At 44.3% G+C, this 23858-nt stretch overlaps 2 protein-coding genes across 4 annotated transcripts; both read right to left on the bottom strand.

The window, feature by feature from the left end:
* Window positions 1-1809: 1809 nt before the first annotated feature.
* On the bottom strand, window positions 1810-10463 carry LOC124480898 (glutathione hydrolase 7). The gene is made up of 16 exons (XM_047040557.1): window positions 10185-10463; window positions 9230-9739; window positions 8742-8968; window positions 8393-8544; window positions 8008-8125; window positions 7504-7571; window positions 6709-6782; window positions 6226-6419; window positions 5915-6002; window positions 5603-5730; window positions 5394-5482; window positions 5134-5286; window positions 4695-4812; window positions 4106-4243; window positions 3901-4000; window positions 1810-3646 (listed from the first exon to the last, which is right to left on the bottom strand). Exons 2-16 carry the CDS (start codon window positions 9447-9449, stop codon window positions 3471-3473), a joined length of 2043 nt encoding a protein of 680 aa, XP_046896513.1. The 5' UTR covers window positions 9450-9739; window positions 10185-10463; the 3' UTR covers window positions 1810-3470.
* A 954-nt stretch (window positions 10464-11417) lies between these two features.
* On the bottom strand, window positions 11418-22066 carry LOC124480480 (tumor protein p53-inducible nuclear protein 2). 3 transcript variants are annotated; one of them, XM_047039836.1, is made up of 5 exons: window positions 21786-22066; window positions 17080-17481; window positions 15971-16270; window positions 15715-15871; window positions 11418-15511 (listed from the first exon to the last, which is right to left on the bottom strand). In XM_047039836.1, exons 2-5 carry the CDS (start codon window positions 17201-17203, stop codon window positions 15244-15246), a joined length of 849 nt encoding a protein of 282 aa, XP_046895792.1. In that variant the 5' UTR covers window positions 17204-17481; window positions 21786-22066; the 3' UTR covers window positions 11418-15243. The 3 variants fall into 3 exon arrangements, with proteins under 3 accessions (XP_046895792.1, XP_046895793.1, XP_046895791.1); XM_047039837.1 differs by lacking the exon at window positions 15971-16270; XM_047039835.1 differs by having other exon boundaries at window positions 15715-16270.
* Between the last annotated feature and the right edge of the window lie 1792 nt (window positions 22067-23858).

The raw sequence follows: 23858 nt of genomic DNA on the forward strand, positions 1-23858 counted from the left end.
AGACTTCCATGTAGGCCTACACCCTGTTAACTTCTGGTTATGATGAAGACCGATCCTAGAGACTGAGTGTGTGTGTGTGTGTGTGTGTGTGTGTGGGGGGGGGGGGGGGTTGCCATTTGGCTGTCCTTATGATGTGCCCTCAAGAGCAAGAACATTCAATAAAACATGCCTTTGACTGCCCTTCTAGTGAGAAACATGATGCTGTGCCTTATAAGGTGCCCATGGTCTAACCCTTCATTCCCTAGAGGGTCTTCCTCCCGATGGAAAAGGGTGCCATTGTGAAATGCCCTCTATGGCACCCCTGCATGACGGTGTCCTAAAGGGTGCTCTCTCCAGTAAAGATAATGGGATGGAGTGCTGTCTAGGGTACTCCTACAAGTGAGACAGGAAGTGCCCTGTTAGGAGCTCTAATGGGGAAGTGCCCCTTCCAGTGGACAACATGAGCTATTTAATGTGATACAATAAGTGTATAAACAATAGGATGAACGTAAGGTTCCCTGTGCCTTTCTGATGGGAAAAAACCCCTGTTGAAATGCCCTTTTAGATGCCCTTTCAAGTAAGAAAACACGCCGAATTGTCCTTGAAATGGAGACAAGGCTTTCCCAAAGTGGATACCAGGTGACAGTCCAGGGGTGCCTCAAAATACATTGATATGATTTGGAATTTACCTATCGCTTCCATTCAGTACACACTGTATGGCTGCTAACGTTTGTTCGTCATGCAGTAGCTGCCCTTCTTATTTCTTCACCCGTCTTTCAAACCGGAGTCTGCCACTATGTAAAACCCTGTACATTATGCTCTTCCTGAATGACTATCATCATTGTAGGTTCTCTACAGACCTGTCTTACACACATTGCAAAACATGCAACACAGATGTGCTCTTAAAGAGTATGCATCTGAAATAGTTTTGTAAAGTTACTGCACCATAATCGTGCGTGTTGTTTTTTAGTCTCATGGTACCAGGCAGGTTGGTAGAGAACAGAAGGATTGGAATTTTAATGTTAAACTGTAAACAAACATAGCATAAATAAAACCACACCCTTTAGCTGTTAAGTGTATCAATATGTTTTCGATAGCTGTCTTTCTTGTTTTCTCTATTACACTAATTGAGTCTCAGAGTGGAAGTAAAAGTGTATTCAACAAGAATATGTTGAACATGTGGCCAATTTCAACCCTACAACTTGGAAAAGAAAAGTCCCGTAGGCTACTTGGACTACTGGATACAACAATGCCCTGGTCAAACTTGCTAAATGTATTTATTACATCAAAAAGGAACCAGTTTTGTTGGACTTCTTGTTTGTCTTCCATAACATACTAAAACAATAAACCACAAGAGAGTGTGGTATGTCACACAGTAACCCAGGGGTTGTGCTGTGGTGCGGCCGACCAGCACGATCCACGGGTTACAGTTCATGAATTCACTCATAAAGGGAACTCTGGATTTTCAAAAGACCATATATTATCTCTCTCTGACTCCGCCTTATTGGATCAGACCATTAAAATGTCATCCAATCAAAATTGAATGGTCCAACTAATAATATTTGCATGACTTTCATTTGACTATTCAGTGTGTCAAAGAAGAATATTTGCATACCTTTTTCATAACACCTGGAAAGGGAACTAATGTGTTGCTTCCCACACAGACATTTTGTAAAGACATTTTAACCCGTGTTTAGTATTTATTTCAGCTCCAATTCAGATATGACAAATATAACTAACTCTTGGCAAACAACATCATGTGACCTTGCAGTGTTTTATTGATGACAACGACAAAAACATCATTTCAAGGAAGCACCTCCACAAAGCCGATTTAACAGTACATCATGAAGGGGAGGTTATTTCTCTTTATTTTAAATGGAAACTGGCCGTTAAGGCAGCGAGAACGTCACATGACACAAAAAGGTTAGGCCTATATAGAGCAACACTTAAAATGCAATAATCATTCAATACGTTGAAGAAAATAGATGCTGCCATTATATAAATTCTGTATAAGTGTTATTTCAAGCAAAATCATTGCACAGTGCAAATGACAAAAGTATACAAACAAATCTTAATATAAAAAATAGACAAATCATCACACAAGCATAGTGCATTCAAAGCACATCAATCCTTCATTTCCTCACCACAGTACTAAAAGGAGAACCTTCCCTAAATCTTTCAAGCCTTTCACCAACTACTCCTAGCAATGCCCCGACTACCATAAATAACAATATTCAAATTAGTAGTGTTAACAATAAATAACATTCAATATTAAAGTGGTGACAAAGGACATTCGTGCGAGATTTCCACTCACTAACTGAGACGTGTACCTCATCCCGTTTCAGTGGAAGTGGCTAAAATGGCTTGGCAGCCGAGTGATTGTTCAGACATTTACAAGAATCAGACCCAAATAAATAACAGTCAACATACTACCGTTACAGTCATCAGGTGATCAAGCCTAGCAAGGGGGGGGCCAATGTGTGGCCTGCCGACCTGAAAAGGGAAGTCATATTTCGGAATTCCAGAGAACTTGTGTGCGCGGTTTCATCGATTAGCATTTGGCATGGATTTTGAGAGACAAAAGAGCTTTTACTAAAAGGAGCCAAGGTGACAGCCTTTGGGTGTGATCATACAATCTGTGTGTTTACAAAGATAAGCTGTGCTCCACTCCCACTGAAATCGTCACTCACTGGTACTGGCTCTTCATATTTGAGGTTGTGAAGAACATAAAAAGCGTTGAGCTGGTAGTATAGAGGAGGTGTTGTAGGGTTAGGGTCAAGCAGTAGGTTTGAGGTGCTGTTACCCAGCTTTGGTGAGTTCCTCCCCAATTCATGGAGTAGGGTCGTGTGCATTGAAGTCGAAGTGTATGTGTACATTTGATGTTTTTTTGGTGCACGGATGTGTGTATAGACAGTAGACTGTACCTAGTATAAGACAAAGCAACACATCAAACAGCTTTCTACGCCCACTGACTGAGAGGAGAAGGGGTTGCAAGCTAGGAGAGGTGATCTGCCCTATCCTAACACCATCTCAATCCTCCATGACACATTTTCCCCCCACCTTCACCCTAACGAAATCCAATCCAGCTCTATCCCGACCCTCGATCACAACCTCAGCCATGCCTCATGGCTCCTCCTCCCCCTGATATGACTGTGACATCATTTTTACTTCACATTTTCCATGTATTGGTGGACTTTCAGCCCGTTTTGGACATCATACCTCCTCCGCTACACAGTCCCCTCGTTTGTCCTTACACACTTGCGGTTCCTCTCTTTGATTCTTTTTCTCACGTTGACAATACGGACCTGCCCCTTGCATCCGTCGGTACCCTTTTTCAAATTCCCTGATATGTCTTCGTGCACCTCTGTGTAACCTTCTGCACCTCTTTTCCCAGATCTCCCCCTCCCCCCCCCCTCTTTCCTCCATCAGAAATTGGGAGGAGGGAGGTTGGTGGGTGATGGGGAAGGGGGGGGGATGGGGGTGGGGGGGGGCTAGGGCATGGTCATGGACATGGTGAGGGCCAAGGCGTCCGCGCTGCGGGGGTCCTTCACCCCGATGATGAGGTCATTGGTCCTCCTGGTGCCCTCCACCAACGAGAGGACGTCCACCCGCTCCACCTCATGACCCTTGGCTTGTAGAAGCTCCATGTCCTCCGCCAGGAACTCAGCTGGGGGAGGGGGGGGGGGGGGCGGAGAGAGACGTGGGGAAGGGATAGGTGAGTGATGAGATGTGGCCAAGAAACAGGGGTTGAAAAGGTATGGGGGTTAGAGTAGTCAGAGATGGCGGAGGAGAAGGTTAAGGAAAGGGACACGGAATCCGACCAGTTTAATGACCCCACAATGCAACTCTGCAGTCACACCGCATTCTGCCGAGTCAACACCTAAAGAGAAGTACGCCCTAATACACAGCGGAGCTACTCACCGTCCACAAGGAGAGTGTCCGGCTCCAGCTGTGGGTGCAGTCTGCCGAACGCCAAACTGTCACTCAGGTTCTTTCGTGAAGACAGAACGTTCATCAGCACCTGTTCCAAATCAGAAGACGTTTAGGATGGTCGGTTGACTCCGACTCAACCGATGAAATGACAAATGAGTTTGGAGATGTGAAGCCATCGATGACCAGCTCATACCTGGGTGATGCCGCTGAGGGCTTTGTCTCCATTGGAGGAGCCGAGGGCCACGTAGGTGCCACACAGACCCAGGGCAGGCCTCACAACAGTGGGCACGAGGAAGGACAAGGGCCTCTTTCCTGGCTGGAGGGCATTACGCTGCACATACACCACACACACACACACCGTGAGTCCAGCTGAACTAGCATTGCAGCGAAAACTGACAAGGCTGACAGGATCATTCAAATGACGCTTTTAGTCACATTAGGCAAATGTAGTCCGCATGAATCATTTACCAGGCACTCAAGAACTAATGGTAACCAGGCCTGCAGCATAAGATGGCCCTTTAAAGCTTACATAACATGCAAATCAAAGTCATTACCACTGTAAGGGAAAACTGAACTGCAAGTATACACATTTTCTTTCGATTTTCTTATTCTTGGATTTGTCTTGTCGATTCCACCCACAATTTCAAATCACAGAACAGAAATCGCATCCATTTAACAACATTAATGTGCACACTTCCTGGCTTCGTATTCCAGAGGGATTTTGTATCCATAATATGACATGGTTTGACACAGAGGCATTTAAGAGTTCTGTATGACAGTACCAGGTTGGGTGGCGACGTGCTCTGGGATTTATTGGGCCAGGAGAAGTCAAGAACTTGGCTGTTCAGGAGGATCCCAGAGGGGGTCACTATCCCACTTCCAAATGGTCGATTCAGGGAGCTAGCGAAGGAGGTACAAACAGTAAGACACGGATTGGTTATGATGGAACGCAGAGACAACAGACACAAACGCAACTTTCCTGACGAAAAAACACAATTTGAGATCAGTAATTGCAAATCACGATTACCCTAATAGTACCATGTCTCTCTGTGGGTTAAAACCTTAGAGACAGTCACATGAAGCCCCCCCTTCAGAAAATGCAATCAGCAAAGCAATGTACAGGATGGATTTGAACCGTGAAAAGTGCTGATGGAAAAACAGCACTTGAAAATGAGCTTTTGGAACATGTTAGGTTGGAAGGTTGTCTCTCGCAGGGCACACCTCATGACAGACACGATTAAGTCGTCCGGGCCCATGACCATGACCTGACTGGCCACGGCCCCCTCTTCCAGGGCGTACGCGGGTGTGTAATGTCCGGGGGGGTACGCTTGGGAGTCGTTTATCATCTGACGGAGGAGTGCGGCCTGGGACTTACTGGAACGTGACAAGAACAACAAAACATCAGGACAACAACAGGACAGGGTCTCTTGGTCAATGAACATGTCAGTACTAGGGCCTACTGAGATACAAACAGAGCCTACCTCAGCATCTGGCTCACTATCTCTGAAACAGAGGAGTCAAACATGGGGTCTCCCAGGCTACTAGCCAGAGCTAAAGAGATCTTCAGAGACTGGAGATAAAAAAATAACATTATTTAATGACTGCCCATGCCAGACCGTAATAAAAAAATATATTAGATATATATTTATTTTGAAAAGAACGTTGTCATTGGATGCCGTAACTGCAGTACCTCAGCAATCCAGTGGTGGGTGCTGTTCCTGGGTATGTGGCTGGTGATGTTGTAGCCTTCCAGGATATTCAGGGCTGTGATCAAAGCTGCCCCTGCTTGGGGGGCCGGTGCTGCCATCACATGGTGTCCTACACATCAACATCAACAACCACAGTAAAAAAATAAAAAAATAACAGAAAAATAAAAGAAAATGAAAGAAAAATGGATGAACACTTCTGGTGTAGTTTAATCGCTGGCTGCAACAAGTTACAGGGTGTGTACGTCTCAACTGAACACAGACACCGCTGATGTGCATAAAAATGAAGACCTTACCCTGGTAGATAATCTCTGCAGGCTGCTGCAACACTATGCTGTAGTTTCCAAAGTCTTCCTCAGAGAGTACGCCCCCTACTGCTCGCACCTGTTAGAAAAAGGAAATTAGGTGTTCCTTTGTTCTTGTGCTTCAACCTAGAATAAACTGGTTCTCTCCTGAGCAGGGTGGAGATAGGGCCAACTGGTGCCTGAGTTTAGGAAATACTTTAAAAACTCAAAGATAGCAGTCGAGTCTCTTTGAGTTGCAATACAGTATTCATGACTTCTTATATAATGGAAGGTGATGAAGATACAGAATTGTGCTTGCTTACTGCAGCAGCCATTTCCTGTGTCAGATTTCCACTGTAGAACTCTGACACCCCGTTGGCTGCCACCGCCTCCAAAATGGCCGCCAGGTCAAGCCGTCTGGTGAACGCGCCAGAGAGGGGAGGCTGGCCGTTGGGGAAAAAGAGATTCCGGAATGCCTTCGACATGTTCTGTTCCTTCACTTTAGACAGAGCTTCAGCTAGGGACATGACAGACAGTTACAGGTTAGGTCCTAAAAATATGTTTCTCGCTTTATTCATAAGCATGGATGATAAAATGCTACCACACTGTGGAAGGAACTGCACTATCATTTGTCCTTGACAGGAGAGTTTGGGATGTAAACTGTAGTAACAAAGCCAATATTGACACAACTACTCGAGTCATCCATAAATTTGATCATGAGTCCAAGACCGCTTCAGAACACACATATGGCAAGGCGATAGTATTGCTTGGTTTAAAGTGAAAGTATAACAACGCATCGTGCTTACCTAGGTCATGTGTAACATTGAACCCATTTCTGGCCACATCTGCTGCCATAGTAACCACCTCTTTCCAATGCATTCTAAAGAATAAAAGAGGCACACGAGACGGTTTGTTTTGGAAATACGTAGCTTCTGCTAAACCAAACATACGAGTATTCATGAAGCAGCATTTTTCTTTAGTGCTAACACATGCTTCCGGATCATTTACACAACCACCACTTAGTTCTTCAGTTGTCGACACTGATAAAAACCTTTGTCTGAATGCTATAAGGGCCTCTATGGGGGGCAAACCCCCTTAACTCTTACAGTCCTAGCATCATTTAGCTAGATGTTCATCTGTGAGTGTACATCATACATAGTTGATAATCATTTGCAGCCATTGTCTGAAACACCCTTCTCTTCACGACTAGGCCATGTGACTGATAATTACAAGTCACTGGAGTAATTGCAGCTCAACGCTCAGTGGCACAGGAAACTCACTGAGCCCGTTAACGTGATAATAGTGTTACCAAACTTAGACCTTGCAGTTTGGATCACAGGAGAGGAGCCTTCTTTCTGGTTCAAGCTGACAGCTTAAACATAGCCCGTGGTTTCAGTGTTCACTCTGCAGACCACTGCTGGAAGTGCCCGTGTGGTATTCCAACCCTAACGTTTACTTTTAGTGACAGTCGTACTGCTATCTCTTCTCTTCCATCTCTTCTCTAACTGCGATCTGTTCTACAAGGACTGGACTGGAAATCTCTACATAGACAGATATGGACCACATATCGAAAGAAAGACGGAAAGAAAGAAAAAGATTACCTTCCATACAGCTGGTGTGCCTGGTGCATTCCGCTGAGCATACCTGGTACTCCTACCAACAGGCCCGGCTGGAACATGACAGCATGAACACATTGACATCTTACACGATGCCTCCCCAAATGTGCATCAGGATCACATGAGTCGAAAGTCGAGATGAAGCATGAGGTGTATTGTTGGGTTGACTGGGGCAGCCTGCACTTATCAGTCACTAGGACCAGTGGCGTGTTCAGGGAGTGGCCTAGGGTGGCACGGGCCACCCCTGAAATCTGATTGGCCACCCCAATATCTTAAAATAGGATTGGCTATATGCCCAGTCAGAGGCGGGCCACCCCTTGTGCCACCCCTATCAAAAATGTCTGGACACGCCCCTGACTAGGACCCAGTGTTGTGATATGAATATGATTGAGATATGCTTTCAATGGTAAACGTGCTGCATTGCGGTGGAAGTGCAACACACTCTACTGTGTAAATGTGCAAAATCGACAACCTGCTAGAGGGATCTACCTTGAGGTCAAGATTGGTCTGCAGCATCTCCTCCTGAATGGCAGATGGCGCCGTCTCACGGAAGTTAATCACCCTGCTTTCGTTCTTCCGGATATTGTGGACCAGCATCACGCCTCCTCTGTAGATAACAAAACACACATCACTCTACCACCCTCTCTCAACCTTGAACGTGTTTTCTTGATGAATTCACCGAAAGCACTTGTCACCAACTTCGACGCACGGCAACTCCATACATTGCAACTCGGTTCATGTCGAGTGGAAAAGATAGGCTGAATGTGTGTCGATCGTCAACGCTTACAAAACTCAAATGTACTCATCCCTCATACTCTACAGAAGCGGGTGGGACTGAGCGTGTGCGGTGTGTGTGTGTATAGATGTCACTCGCCCTCCGATGCCCGAGGTGTGCGGGTGCATGATGCCCAGGCAGAGGGCAGCGGCGATGGCAGCGTCCACACTGGAGCCATGTTTCTCCAGGGCCTGGAAGCCCAGAGACGTGCACTGGGCCACGTCCGTCACCACGGCACCCTGGTTAAAGATCTGACAGAGAGAAGAGAGAGAGAGAGAGAGAGAGAGAGAGAGAGAGAGAGAGAGAGAGAGAGAGAGAGAGAGAGAGAGAGAGAGAGAGAGAGAGAGAGAGAGAGAGAGAGGAGAAAAGTGGGTAGAGGGAGGAAGGGAGGTGAGTGTGAAAAAAGAACCTACAGCATTTTATACACACACACACCAAGGCCACCAACCTGTGGGTCCCCAAAGTAGATCTGCATGACGAGAGCCATGGTGACGCCGGTGGCGAAGGTGAGGCAGGCTGTGATGATGACGGTCAGGCCGTCTCTCTGACAGGCACAGTCCTCCGCTAAGGGGTCTCTAGTGGTCTCCCGAAGGGGCGTGATGTCATGGCTGGCCAGGTCAGATGCAGAGGAGGGAAGCCGCTGAAGGCGGGCAGATTTCAGGAACAGGTCTGGGTCTGGGACAGACAGTTAGTCTATTAGAGACTAGGTTGGAAATGATAGCACACACACACATGAAGTGCACATGATGCTATTGACTTTTGGGATTAGCCAAAAGTCAGTATACATTGTATTGCTGAAGTTCCAATTGGCCACACTTGAGAAGCACACACACAGTAGTGACTACAATAGAGGTGTGTATCAACAACAAAGCACTTAATGCTCAATGAACACCTTACTCAAACAAGTTTTTAATAGAGCATGACGCCGTCATTTACCCGTGTCCTGCTCACTGAGAAAGTTGTCGTCATCTTTGCGTGACTTTAAAGTGCTCTCTCCCGAAAGCCCATCCTCCTCGGGAAGCCTGGGGAAGCTGGTGATGCTCATGTAGTCCACCGGTGAGTAGGCACTTCCTAATGTCGTCTCCTGGCTCGCATCTTTCTCTGCCACGGTTCCACTGGAATAGCCAGCCCCTGCGTCGTTGGCGGGGTTGTACATAGTCGCCAATTTTCCAAAGTCATACAATGAACGAATCAAAATGTTTATCCACCTTCGTTTTAAAGTATTGATCAAGAACGTGGAGACTATGGGCTTCTGTCTATTGACAGTCGATATGACTCGATTATATTTCCCAGGAATTTGTATATTGAAGTCTGGTCTGATCCTTTATAATGGTTTGTTACTGGTTAAGGTCTTGTAAAAAAACACGTTACTGCTCGGGGACATTGCTTCCCAGTTCCGTTTGCGTGATGTGGCATTTTGTATCCATTCCTAAGCCCTCAAAGTACCTGTGGATGAAGGGAGACCCATTAAATAATCGTGATGATTGCCTGGAGCGTTCACGTCCTTAATGCAACGAAATGCAGATACAAAACACATACGAATACCCCAAAATTTTGTTTATGGCAAAAGCAATTGGTTCCATTGTTGACATTTAAACACGCAGCTATAATCTAGCTGTTGTTTTTAAAAGAAGGGCCCTGTTGATATTCGTATACAGTCCATCCTTTACCTGCCCTTGTCAATGCGCGTGGGACAAAATCACAGCACGAATGAATATATAACACTATAGATGCTAATGTGATTTACAGGCGATGTGAGATGCGCACTCCAATCGCCACCGTCATTCCAGCCATAAATTGACGCATCGGGTTTTATTCTAGCCTCTGCCATGTTAAGACAAATATCTTATCAAATAAAAAGACACGGGCTTCTTGGCAACAATAGACTTACCTTCTAGATTAAAGATACATCTGGCTTTAAAATAAAAATAGCCATAACATTGCGGCTTCTCTCGCAACAGCAGTAGCCTACACGGTACAGAGCTCTCAGATTAGTGACATCACAGGGGAATGTCACCGTCTTAAAGGTGCAGGTTGTTGCAGGTGCGTCTCCGTAAAATATTTTTTTTTTGACAGGAATCGCATATGAAATGTGAAATAACATCGTCGGTGACTGAACATAGTTGTGGGTTCATGAACAAAAAAAATGCTGACTATTTAAGCTTACATGCCCGGCAATCTGCCTGTTCACAATGGGCCCGTTGCCGCTTTAATCGGAGGGGGTTGAAAACTGAAAGAGTTGTTTAACAAGTTTTAGTAGGTTAGGGTAGCTATGGCTCCTACTCCAATTTCAGGTCATACAGTGTCACTGTGTGTGTGTGTGTGTGTCTGTGTTTGTATTTGTATTTGTGTGTGTGTGTCTGTGTGTGTGTGTGTGCGTGTGTCTGTGTGTGTGTGTGTGCGTGTGTTTGTCAGGGAAACCAAAAAATCTACCTTTCTTTGCATTTCAAGGACCTCTCTTTAGCAGTTCCTCAGTAAATCTGCACACCGTAGCCTTCTACAGAGTCATTATCCCCTGTCCCGGCCCTACCCTTCTCACCCAAACCACCTGGAATCTGGTTTCCTTCAACAACTTAATCCAACTGGAGGAATGGCTAATAAACTAGGAGTTGGTTGTGTTTTACTGTCTTGCGTGGTCTGCTTTGGTTTGTATTGGTTTGATGGGCTGTCATTGCCTCATAGGTGGATAATGAATTGTTGCCAATATAATGAAAACCGTTGATGAATTATTCATAGAGACACCCTTCATTGTTACACAAATTTCAGGATGAACCTGGAATTTTAGACTACACCCGTACTTTTTATGTACATACATGATGTTCGGTTAAACCTAACCTAAACTGTTCTTCATTGGACAGCCTGTCCCCCCCATTCCCAAACACATTGAAATGACAAGACGAGATTCAGGTGTCACCCTGAGTATTTATTGTTGTTATTCTTTTGTTGTTGTTGTGTGTCTGGTACCTGCGTTTTGCGGAATGGATGCTTTGTAAACCCACCTGTTGGTTTTGCACAGGTTTCACTGTGAAAGGGCCAGGTCCAGGGATGGAAAATTCAGAACATCACAAAAACCATGCAGAACTAGTGAAAGGCACAATCACCATAGATATCAGATACACCAATCTTTTTATATGTCTGTATGTTTTTTTTAATAAGGGAAGTGTGCTACTCATTCAGATGTTATATGGAGGGGACCCCATTGTGTTTTGTAGCTGCCATCATTTCAGAGCACAAAGCAGTGTAGAAAAAATGCTTCTCAGACAAGAAACCACCTTCCTTTTTAAAACATGATGCAAGGTGTGTGACTGTTGTAGTAACTATATAGGAAAATACAAGCATATATTCTCTAGTTTTTGTTGTTGATACATTTAATTTCCGACTTAATCGAATCTGCTTCCTCCTCCACCCCCCTCCCGGACTAACACCTCTCATGACACGCACATAAACCAAGGGGCCCTGCCCTCATCCTCTGGATGGTTGCCATCCTTGATCCACACCTTTCATGAATCACCCACTGCACACTTACTACACAAAACTGCAGAGATAACATTTGGGCGAGAGGTGTGACAGAGAGAAAAAATGATAAATATGCAAACAGGCTTGTAGTGGTGGATCTGTGAGGCGGGTGTTCAAGCGCACGTGTGTTCTCACAAACACACAACTTAATCTCGCACACAAACACACAATGTAAGCTCACACACAAACACACACCCCTGTGGTCTCTCGTTTACGCCTCTTTCCGACAGAAGACCTCAGAGGCACCACTGGTTTACCTTATTCCCAAAAGTAAGGATGCATGGAGACCACTGTGTTTGTATGTGTCTTTATGTTTGTGTATGTACTGTGTATGTGTGTGTGTGTGTGTGCCTGTGCCTGTGTGCTAAGTGTGCTGTAATTAAGAAGATTGACATATTCCTTTAGCCATCTTAAAACAGCAACAGAAAGGAAAAATATGAATAATCATACCTTTATATGTTGAGATTGATAGATTCTGAATAAAACAAAAATCATTTACAAGTGAGTTGGCAGAACTGCAAAATCTGTGATTTGTCACTTGAGGGGTGAGAAAACAATCAGCTTAAAGAACAAACAATAATTCAGTATATTATATGACGGAAATGATTAAAACACAGGACTTCCACCTTTCAACTGTACCCATCTCCCGAACACATCGACACGTCGTTCCACTGTTCGTACATCCTCAAAACTACTGACGTGCGCCCCCCCTATCCTGTATTCCACACGTTATGCCTCTAGAGGGCAGCATCGGCCCAAACATACCAAACCTAACGAGGGTCCAACCGTGCATGAGAAACAGGGTGCATCTCAGTTTCAATCAAGGACAGGAGCTGGGTAAAGGGTAACTTTCAGACTATTAAGAGACCCCGTTGGTTTTCTATTGAAAGGTGAGGTGAGGCAGAGAAAGGATTCTTATCGATTAGGCTGACAATGCTCTTACATGAAATGGCATGAAGCACCACAAACTGCGATCTAATATTTACAAGAAAGATATTTGACCATTATTCATATGTTACTTTTTTTTTTTAGCTTTTATGTGTCAACACACAACCTCTCACACACAGACTTTCTATAACGATTGAAAGGAAAAAAAACGTCAAACATCCCAAATGAAAAAATATCAACATTGCACGGCACACAGCTAAAACTTAGACTCACGCAAATGTATGACAGTGCAAACTTACATCCATGTCTCAAATAATTTACAAACTTTAGTATATATTCATATACACTTCAGCACCATAGTTACTATAATAGTTGAATATGTGTCAGTGAGCTGGATCTCTGGAGGACACTGTTAGGGCTGGATGTGAAAGAGAGGCGAGAGAGAGAGACATAAAGAGAGGGGGAAAAGAGACAGATTGAGTGAGGGGGAGAGAGAGAGGGGAGAAAGAGAGAGGGGAACAGAGAGAGAGGAGAGAGAGGGAGAGAAAGAACTACAATAGAGAGAGTGCTAGAAAGAGAGATTGACAGGGTAGAGAGGAACAGTAGGCAAGTACAGGGTAGAACAAACCAGGCAAGGACAGATTGTTCTTTGTCCTTTAGCAAGTCCTTTAAATACTTTAAAAGCAGGACCAGAAATGTGTGTGACTGTGTGTGTGCCTCTGTGTGTGTGTGTGTGTGTGTGTGCGTGCCTGTGTGTGTGTTTTCGACTGTGTGTGTGTGTGTGCGGGGCTGTGTGTGTGTGTGTGTGACCAAGAGCCCTTCAGTGTCTCCATTATTGCCCTTTTATCAGTTGATGATAAAGGATTCGACTGAGACACCTTCATTTGAACTGTCTTCCGTGTCTCTATGGGTGTCAGCGCGATGGTTAATGATTTAGTCACAGAACACAGATCTTATCATCCAAATAATGACTGTGTGCTGGGCACATGTTTCTTCTCATCTCGTTGAGGGGTTCGTGATGTGCCGTGTGTATTTCACAGGGACTGTTTTGTTAAGATTGTTGGCTACTCATCGTCCTTCCCCACGACTTTAAGGAACAGGCTTTTTCAAATGGCGGCAGGAAGCAAAAATAGTCTGTGTTTTCAGAAGGAACAATGACGGAAGAAAACGGAACAAAACAAAACAAAGAGTGTCAATCTATACCACCCTGCATCTACTTTTACATGTCATACCCCTGCAACCTGCAGGCAAGCCATGGTCCCTTTAAATGAGTTCAGAAAGTTCATATACACAATATATTTTTTTTTCACAATCTACAAATGTAACCCATACCAAACAGGCAGTTTAATTACAGGGAAGTCATTAGCCTAAGAATGCTATAAGAATGCTGTTGTTGTGTCTAGGGCAAACTGTACTTTTATGCAACAAGTACAGCCGTTTCTAAAGACCACAATGATGTTTCCCTTGGCGGCACGTCCTTAATTAAGGTGATTATGTGCTGCTCTACACCGACAGTGCCAGTGTATGTCGGTGTTTGCCAACGACTTGTGTTCTTGGCAAATGAGATAAGACCACAACACAGCTCTTCATTATGGAGGGCAATGCTGAAATGGAAACCATTTGCAAACTGTAAAACCTGACTTTAGGCTGCACAGAGAGCTACTACACCTATCTAGACACTATTTCTACCCAGCATCTTATCTTAAGTAAAAAATAATTTTTTTGTGTTCCTTTTTAGTTTGTTTTGCACATCATCTTCTCACCTAAGTCTACCTACTTTCACCCTTCACAGAGTGAGAGCCGGGAGAATTACCTGGCTTGTTTTGTGAACAGGATTTATTTCTGCCTTTCTTTCCATCTCTCTCTGTGTCTGTCTCTCTCGCCACTATCTTTGTCTGTCTCTCTCTCTCTCAGAGTACAGAGAATGGACTGAAAGGCAGGCCACTCATTAGAGACTCAAAGCTCTGTCTTCCTCCTCACACGACACACGGTATTATTCTTTCTATTAAGTCATATAATTAAACCAACGATTAACTGAAACAAAACCTAGAAACTCTAAACTTGAAAGACAATAGTTTAGAAAATAGGTTTTTCTGGAGGACCTTGGAGCCTTGCAGTGTCAGAAAAAGTCACTGTGTGCTTCCTCTAAAAGGATGATTCAAGAAAAGCCTGTTCCTTCAAGACTGAGAAGAATGTGAGGGTGAAAAAACTATTTGTGAGGCTATGAGCTCAAATTGAGACCAAATTCAGTAAGTGTGTGGAGAAATAGCAATTTTAGGGAAATAAATTGATGGGATTGTGTAGCATGCTTCTATTAAGCAAGTATATCTAAATAACATGTTGTTACCTTTATACAATGTCTTAATTAAATAGAGTTTTGGCAGAATGGGAGCCATAATAAGTCAATTCAAATGTTTCGTTTTAGGAGGGTGTTACTCTATGTGTACATGTATATGTGTTAACGTGTACATATGTGTGTTACTGGGTTGGGGTTTGTGTCTATACTAATATTCAGAGTAAACATCAGCCCCTACAGACATGAAGGCTCAGTGGCAGAAATTTCGCTGGGTGGGCTGGTGCAGGAAGGTGTTTCTGGCGTGTGCCGCGTGGCGAGGGCCCTGCTCCTTGGTGCGGTTCTGCCGCTGGATGCGGTTGCGGCCCAGGTGACGCCTCTCACTGCGGGCTTTGCCCCTCTGGACCCTGGCCACCTGGGTGACTTTGGCCAGGGAGCCGGCCTGGGCAGCCAGTCCACGGGTCACCCTGGTGGGCATGGAGCCCCGGGTGGCAGGGGCGGCTGCTGGCTCAGCAACACGACTGCGGAGGAAGACGGAGGTTGAGGACAAAGAGAGTTGAAAAGGATTAGTCACCGTGAGCAGTCATAGAAGCTTCTGGTATAGAATGGAATGGTATCGAATTTGTCAGGAAGCAAAAACACCGGGCGGACGCGTAAGACTATTTTATGAGACAGACAAAGAGGTAAAAGCTCAAAGGAAACATCTAGAAGGTGTCGTCCTCACCTCACACTTCCTGCCAGGCTGGAGATGCTCTCCTCCCCCACCATGGACAGGTTGCCATTGGAGACCATGGACATGTTCCCAGTGGACACGTAGACAGACATGCTGGGGTGTTCTATGAGAAGGTCTTCCATAGGGCTGGTCTCTGCCGTGGCTCCTTCTGCAGTGAAACAGGGGGGAGGGGTGACAAACCAGCTCTCGTCCATGCAGCCTCTCTCTGACCCAGCCCCACTGCTACCCACACTGCGCCCACACTCACTCCCAGAACCAGGGGACACAGATGGGCTGAAAGGGGTGGAGAGTCTGGCCCGTCTGGGCAAGGTGACGGGTGTAGCCACACCTGAGGCTAACGGGCTAGCGGTCGGGCAGCACAGGGATTCAGAGGTTTGTGCCCGAGGTTTGTGTGTTCTGCGACGTTTATGAGGTGGGGGAGGGACGGGGTCGGGGGAGTCAGTCCTTGAAGACGTGTCTGATTGATCTAATTGGTTGTTTGGAGGGAGCAATTGTGCTATAAATGGCACCTCACTTCCACCTTCTAACATCACGCAATCAGCTTCCTCTGATTGTACGGAAAGGGTGGGACCAGACAGAGTTTGGCCAATTAGAATAGGGTTTGGATAAGGAACCAGTAAGGTGAGGGAGGTAGAATTAATTTTATCATGCAGGTTGGAAGTTAGGGTGTATTTTATGAGGGACCATTATAATAGAAGCACATACATACACACACACATACCAGTGTTGGGAATGTGAGGGTATTTAAATAAAATTGAAAGGGGTGGGGGGGTAAGGAAACAACACAAAACATAGAAAATAGGAATAATATCATTAGTTATTTTGGAACTTTGAACCTTGTGGTCATGTCAGCTACTGGTTTGTAGTTGTGTAATGACTGCTTGGCACTGTCCTCTGGCTTTTAAGGGAAGGGGGGGGGGGGGGGGGGTAGGGGAGGGGGGGGGGGGGTCAGCAAGGCAATGAATTGAACGGTAGGGGGTGTGTTCATTGGTCATCAGATGGCATCTCCAGTTACACATTGCCTATGCTAAATTTCAATCTAGCACCTGTCACCTGCCTACTATGCCCACCCTCTCCAATAAGAGAGAGTGGGCAATCCTCCACCTCACTCCTCCACACCAACCAACTGTAAGCCCCACCCCTTTCCATTTATCCCACACCAAGCACAAAAATATATGACATGAAATATGTAGGTCACTATTGACATGGAAGCAACACTAAACACATATTGACCTTGGACTTTGACTTAATCAAGTCCGATTCCCACGGAAGCGACCCTCCCATATCTCTATCCTGACACAAAAACAACCTTTCCTAATGGTCAAGCCCCTCCACCCTTCCAGGATGAAGACTTACCAGGCAGGTTTACCAGCATCCAGCCCTCTTCATAAGCCTCTGTCACACAAGGGTTGGGCACCTTCAGCTCTGCAGCCACCTCCTCCACCTCCCCAAAGAACAGGCTGCTCAGACGTTGGAACATCGCTTCACCTTAGGTCAAGGGCCGCAGGGGTGAGGGTCGGCTGTAGAAGGGTTCGGTCCTGTGAGTGGTCGTCTTCCTCCAAAGGAAAAGCTAGCTGCCTTTTTGAATGGATTTATTTGCGTTCGCTTATTACTTGAGCACGCTGTTTTCGCAGACTCATTCGCTTTCAGCCCTTTTTTGCTGGATGGCGTTGGTTGACTTGGGGGCTGCCGTAGTGCAAATGTCTCTTTTTAGGTTTAGGTTTTTGTTAGGTTTTACTTGGTTTTCAAAGCAAAGGCCTGGAGGGAGAGAAAAGACAGATGGCAGTATTGGTCAGTTTACAGAGAAACACGTGCAGATCTTTAGCCATCCAGCCCTCACAATCCACAGCATGGCTTAGTCTTATGACTTTTTGGTGCAACTAGTGAGGGTAAATCAATCTTTTTCATTCCTTCATGGTGAATTGATACATTTTGATGGATAATTCGAACATTGGTCAAGGTGGAGAGGAGCAGGGCAGTACGGTGCTACATCGGGTTTTGAGAAACAACCGAAAATGGTCTAGAGTCCGGAGAAATTAACCGTTTCTTGTAATTTATGCAAAGTAAACTTTCTTCTTTTTTTTATGTATGTATGTGGAAGCAGTATCTATGCACCAATAGATAATAAGTATATAGTGTCTGCAACTCTGACAAGGTAATGCCATAAAAAGGTCAATTTAGCATGTCTATTTGTTTTCAAAAGCTGCTAACATTATGGGTTATACTCATATTAGATTAGTCAGGACATAATTTAGGGACCTCCATCATGCTATTTGGTCTTTAGAAGTCAGTGAAGGCAAATGTATCCAGTACTTTCATCAACCATGTTCATTTTCAAACTGAAAAATCAAATTTCTTAGCCAGATATAATACATTCTTCCCTCAAATAACACCACATGTAATCTATAAATGGCTCTCTCAAAGGAGCAAGTGCATAAACAAATACTAGTTGGCTAATGAATAGATGGGGCCCTGCTAGAGAAATTCATGATTCCACTATAGCCCTCTAACAAGGGAAATTATATGAGGAAAGGAAGCCATTTAATAATTTAGTCATTTAGCAGACGCTCTTATCCAGAGCGACTTATAGTAAGTCCAGGGACATTCCCCCTGGGTTACACTAATACACTAATGAAGAGCAAGACATTTTTCTGATGAGTAAGTAACAACGCTTTAATACCCTCCCCCCTTTTGGCGAATGACGACTACCCAGAACACCAGCCAGGATACAAAGACTCTGGACAGATGGACAAGCAAGAGGGAGGGATGGAGAGAGGGGGCTTATGTCACGTCGAAGCAAGTCACATCGCTCAGGAAACACACACTTTGAAAAGTTGAGTGTCAAAACAAAACCGGGGAATGCTATCAACCCTCCTACAGTGTTTTTAAAAGGCTTCGCTGGACGTGTAGGCTTCACTGGATGCCGAGGGGAAGTAAAAGTCTCTGAGCCATTAAGGAGTATGTGAAACCCGTCTTATGTGTATAATGTGTAAGCTTTTAACCGGGACATCGGGGACAAAAGGGCTGACAGGCTGACAGAGAGTCAGACAGGCAGACATCAGGGTTATAATAACTGACAAAGTTCACAGCAGTAAATAAATTGCTCTGTGTCAATGTTTCTCAAATTATTTTTTATAACTAGCTACGGTTAAGTTTGAGGACCTTTTGTGTCCCTTAGTCACTCAATTGGAGTTTAGAGGAGAAAAATATAGTTTAAAGGTACAATAGGTAGGAGAGAAAAAAGAAACTTTTTGTCCCCTATCAACATGTTGTGTAAGCTAACAAGGCCCTCTGAGAGTCATTTAGCTAAACAGACAGTTCAGTGCTAGAGGTAGGTCAACTTCACATTTTTGGAGCGGCTCACTACTATTGGGCGGATTATGTCCCAACAATCCTGTTCCAGCCAATCGCCTTTGGGGAGGCAGGCTTTTCTCCTTAGCTTCATTTGTGAAACATCTGTCAATCAAGCTCAAGCTGGAGGAAAGCACGGAAGTTCATACAATAACTGGGGGGCGCTGTTTCTCATATTTGAATGTATTTGATCATTTGTCCTGGTGCAGCTTTAAGATGGGGATAGGTTATGCATGGATGCATGGATGGAAGGTGACACTTGAACGGTACCCATGGTGACGCCGACACCAAGGTCACAATAACAGAGAGAACATAGTAAGGACAAACCTTCATACACACACACTAAGTCTGAAACCGGAGAGGTCAGGCATGCAGTGTTTCAGTTTCCCTGAGAACGTCTCTCCGATCACCTATCCATCAACATCACTCTTGGTCAGAGTGCATATTTAGAGGAGCGTGTGTATGCGCATAAGCCTGTGCCTCTGTGTAACCGGGCGTCCGAGTCTTGCAACCATCATTTCTGAGAACAAATACATAAACACATGAGCTTGCCTTTTAGGCCGGTAAACAAAGCTTTTCTTCAGCTCAATGAAAACCTAGGGCTATGACTGGTTATCTAGACTTACTGTGTATGTGCTTTCAGGGAACGTCAGATAAAGCTCTGTGTGGTGGATGGGTGAAATTGTCAGAGAGATAGTGAAGAACCACTCTAGACGCTGAGAAGAGCCCAGTAATAATTAGGCCCTTGCCTTGGCAGGGAGAATGCTATCATGCATTCCTTAAGAGTCAGACACCAAGTCATAAGACTGTCGCAAACAGTGAGTCGACCCTAACAAATCAAGCTCAAATGTGAGCTGTGAACGATCTGAAGAAGGTGGACAGGATGTACACACATACACACACACACACATACACACACACACACACACGTGTGTACAGCTCTGGGTAAAAGAAATAAGAGACCGCTGCACCTTTTGCATTCCTTTTTTTTTAAGTTGAGAAGGACAATTTAAAGTGAGGAACAGAAGGGTAAAATTAGATGTGGCCTCTTAAATGTTACCCTTCTGTTCCTCACTCAAAATTGTCCTTTTCAACTCTTTTAAAAAGGAAAGAAAAAGGTGCAGTGGTCTCTTATTTTTTTTCCAGAGCTGTATACAGTAGATACATATTTAGCCTAATCCCCCCACTACCCCTCCACCTTAACCACCAACCCATTCAAAGAAGAAAAAAAGAAGAAAAAAATAGATAGAAATCTGAAATGCCTCATCATTCAGTCAATCCAGATTCAATAAAGCAATGTCTATTGAAAATATTCTGGCCTATTTGTGAAACAGGACGAAGTCAAACATAACATATTTGGGCCAGTATTAGAATGACATGTTGCTTTAACGAATTAATGCAATAATACGTGGCCTGTGACACATCTTATCATCATTCTACAGTAACAACAATGGTGTATTCTTACATTAAAATGGCATAGGCCATAGAGAAATATCTAAAGGAGATTGAGATCCTGTGTAAACATAGTCAAATAAGTGTTTGACACCTGGTTTGGTGTTGACAAAGACTCCAGTATGTAATGTACACGCTGGTACGTATGCTTCATCCAAAAGGCCTTCTGATAGTCCAACTATGAAAGATATTCTCCAGTCACTTATTGCAGCTTTGAAAAAGCTATTTTAAAATGGGCGGAGCACAGACAGATGGGAGGAGATTGGCAAAAAAAAACAAGGCTGGATGACGAAGGACTCTAACGTCACTGATGCTGTTATCGGTCCACCCCTACTGGACTGAATAGGAAAAAAGGAAAGGAACAGGAGAGAAAAAATAGATTCTTTGACATAAATACATATTTCAGTCTCTGAACGCACCTCCTTTGGTATTTAATATAACATTGGCTGCATATTCTTAATGGTTTAGTTTTCATTTAAGCTATTTAAACTGCTAGATGTCGATGGAAACCCCTACTACCGTACAACGAAGGAGATAAGCCATGTTTACATTTGTGATGAATCCTGAAGCTATTTCTACATTTTTACACGACACATTGCATTGATACAGGGGAGCAAAAGGACACGGAACACGTCCTTGTCAATAGCGGTCATGTTCAAAATGAATTATCCTTCTAAGCTGCGAGTCCTTTTGACAGCGCCAACTACGGATATCTGAAGGGTCAACCAATGACAGATTGGATCAACAGTAGTAGACCAAAGCGAAGGAACCCATTTGTTATACAACTGTAATTATGCTTAATACGACGTTGATAGGACAGAGATGAATGTGACCAAATTTGGCTTGAAACGCAGAAAAAGCGTAGAAGCATTTACAAGCAGCATAGCCTTTGTTGCTATCAACAGGATGTTATTTTACATTTATAAATATGCCATGATTAACCGAAACCCATTCATTGGTACATAACTAAATCATTTCATGACCTATAAGCCGATGTCCAAGTCCTCTATCGACTGTCTTTTGCAGAATGCATAGTTTACCTTAGCAGACACTAGTTTTGCAAACAATATTTTTTTAATATCAACTGTTCAGTTTTTGATGGATTCCAAATATGAATCATCAATCTGATTAGCATTTTGTAATGCAGATCTGAGGTATGCACCATCGGCAAGGACTGTTGTCGCTTGATACCCACTGACATCACAATTTTAGGCTACTGAAATTAAAACAACCAAATAATATGAAATGTAACAGCTTACCTGCCTTTGCAAAATAATTCAAGTTGTAAACGAGCACACAGTAGAAACGACAACAATTCTTAAAGCATAGCTTTAGGTAGCCTTTAGTGAGGTAGTTATAACACCATAATACAAAATAAAAGGCTTTCTTCTTAGAAGAAGGGCTTCGTGTAAAACCTGAATTTACACCGATGTCAAGATAATAACATCTGCAGATTTTTTTCCTACTCTTGGTCTATTTTTTCCCCTGCAGTTTTTTCCCTCTGTTATTGCTGCCTCCAGCTGATCCGCGGATCAGAATGTACAACGTACAAAACAGCTGATTGTGAGATCACAACACTCCCAGTGACGCCCATTTCCCCGCCCACTCAAGCCAAGGGCCAATCAGAATATTACACAATAGCCAAGCTGGACCTTCTTGGTAACAGGGTGGGGGTTGGGTGAACTGAGCTGTCATCCTGGATGTCTGTATGGAGACGTCGAAGGTGCATAGAGTCTGGTCTGAGGTCAGTTAAGCGTTCACCAGATAAATGGGTGTGGAAGGGGTTGCAACTGATCTTGAGTGCGTTCTTATCCAAAATGACTCAATCTGTATTTGAAAGGCAGAGAGCAATACACCTTCATGACAGTTGCGTGCTGAAACACTGTCAGCCTCCTCACTAATTACTGATGAGTATTTTTCTGATAAAGAGACATTGTACCAAATGAAAAAACTTCTTATATAATCAACCTTCCCCTGTACATAAAGTAAAAATCCCAGTGGCATTTGACAATAGTAATGAATCCAAAAAGATGTTTAAGCGTCCAATGATGCATGCAATCAACAGTATTGTATGATGCTGGGAAGGTGATCTTATTCAAATGTTATTTTTTATTTTAGTGGTAGATCACATTTAGCCAATAAACATATTTGCAAACAGGATCAATAATTTGGAGTTGGTTTACTGGTCAATTAAAAGCGCGAACAAGTTGCTTGTTCAGTACAGTGCTCCATTGATAGGAGGACTATCCCTTTAAATTTCATTTGTAGAAAGTCTACTTCTACCCTCCCCCTCACCATTTCACTCTGGCTTCACTGGGAGGGGCTGCAAATGCCACTCGATATGAGCCAGCCTATCAGAAGGGCCTTAGTGTGAATGCAGCATTTGAGCAGCCAATAGGCTGCAGTGGTTTAGAAAGCCTTTGGATGGACTAGGAGGACTTTCGACTCAGTGGTCCCAGCAGTAATGTCGCCCACAGCCCTCCCCTGTTCTAGCCCAGTCCTCTTAGGTTATGCAAGCTGGCGACGATGGCCCGTGACTGAGTGTTTGTGATGTGTGACTGTGTGTGTGCTTGTGTGTGCATGTGTGTGTGCGTGTGTGTGTTTGTGATGTGTGCCTGTGTGCGTGTCTGTCTGTGTGTGCGTGTATGTGTGCGTTTGTATTTGATGTTATGTATCAGGAATTCGCTGTGACATCTTACATTATGAATAGACCATAGGTCATGAGACATCCAGTTGACCTACCAGAATCTCTTCCCAAACATTACCAAGGCACAATAAGACAACAGACTGAATACCCGATCCAGTTGTGGCTGAGCTGATGGTAGCAATAAGGATGATGCTGAGTTATAAAAGAAAAGCACCTGTCTCGCTTTCCAGTCAAAGACAGTCCCAGACAGGACCTAGCAGTCATGCATTCCTCTAAAGAGTCTAGGTATGTTTGTGTGTGTAAGCCCAGACCACACCTAAACAGACAAGTTGTGTGTTGTTAGGTTGAAACCTGTACAAACAAATTATTAATCTGCCTCTGGCAGTCTGTGTTGATACCTCATCAGGGAGAGACGACAGGACAGTCCGGCCAAGTGACCCCAGCGCAATCTGAGCACCCAGGGCAAGATGATAAGGCTTAGCCTATTCAGTTACTAGGTGCTAGGTAACACAGAAACTCTCTCTCTCTCTCTCTCTCTCTCTCTCTCTCTCTCTCTCTCTCTCTCTCTCTCTCTCTCTCTCTCTCTCTCTCTCTCTCTCTCTCTCCGTCTCTCTCTCTCTCTCTCTCTCTCTCTCTCCGTCTCTCTCTCTCTCTCCCTCCCTCTCCCTCTCCCTCTCCCTCTCTC

Source organism: Hypomesus transpacificus, chromosome 18 (assembly GCF_021917145.1).
Source record: "Hypomesus transpacificus isolate Combined female chromosome 18, fHypTra1, whole genome shotgun sequence".
Lineage (NCBI taxonomy): Eukaryota > Metazoa > Chordata > Actinopteri > Osmeriformes > Osmeridae > Hypomesus > Hypomesus transpacificus.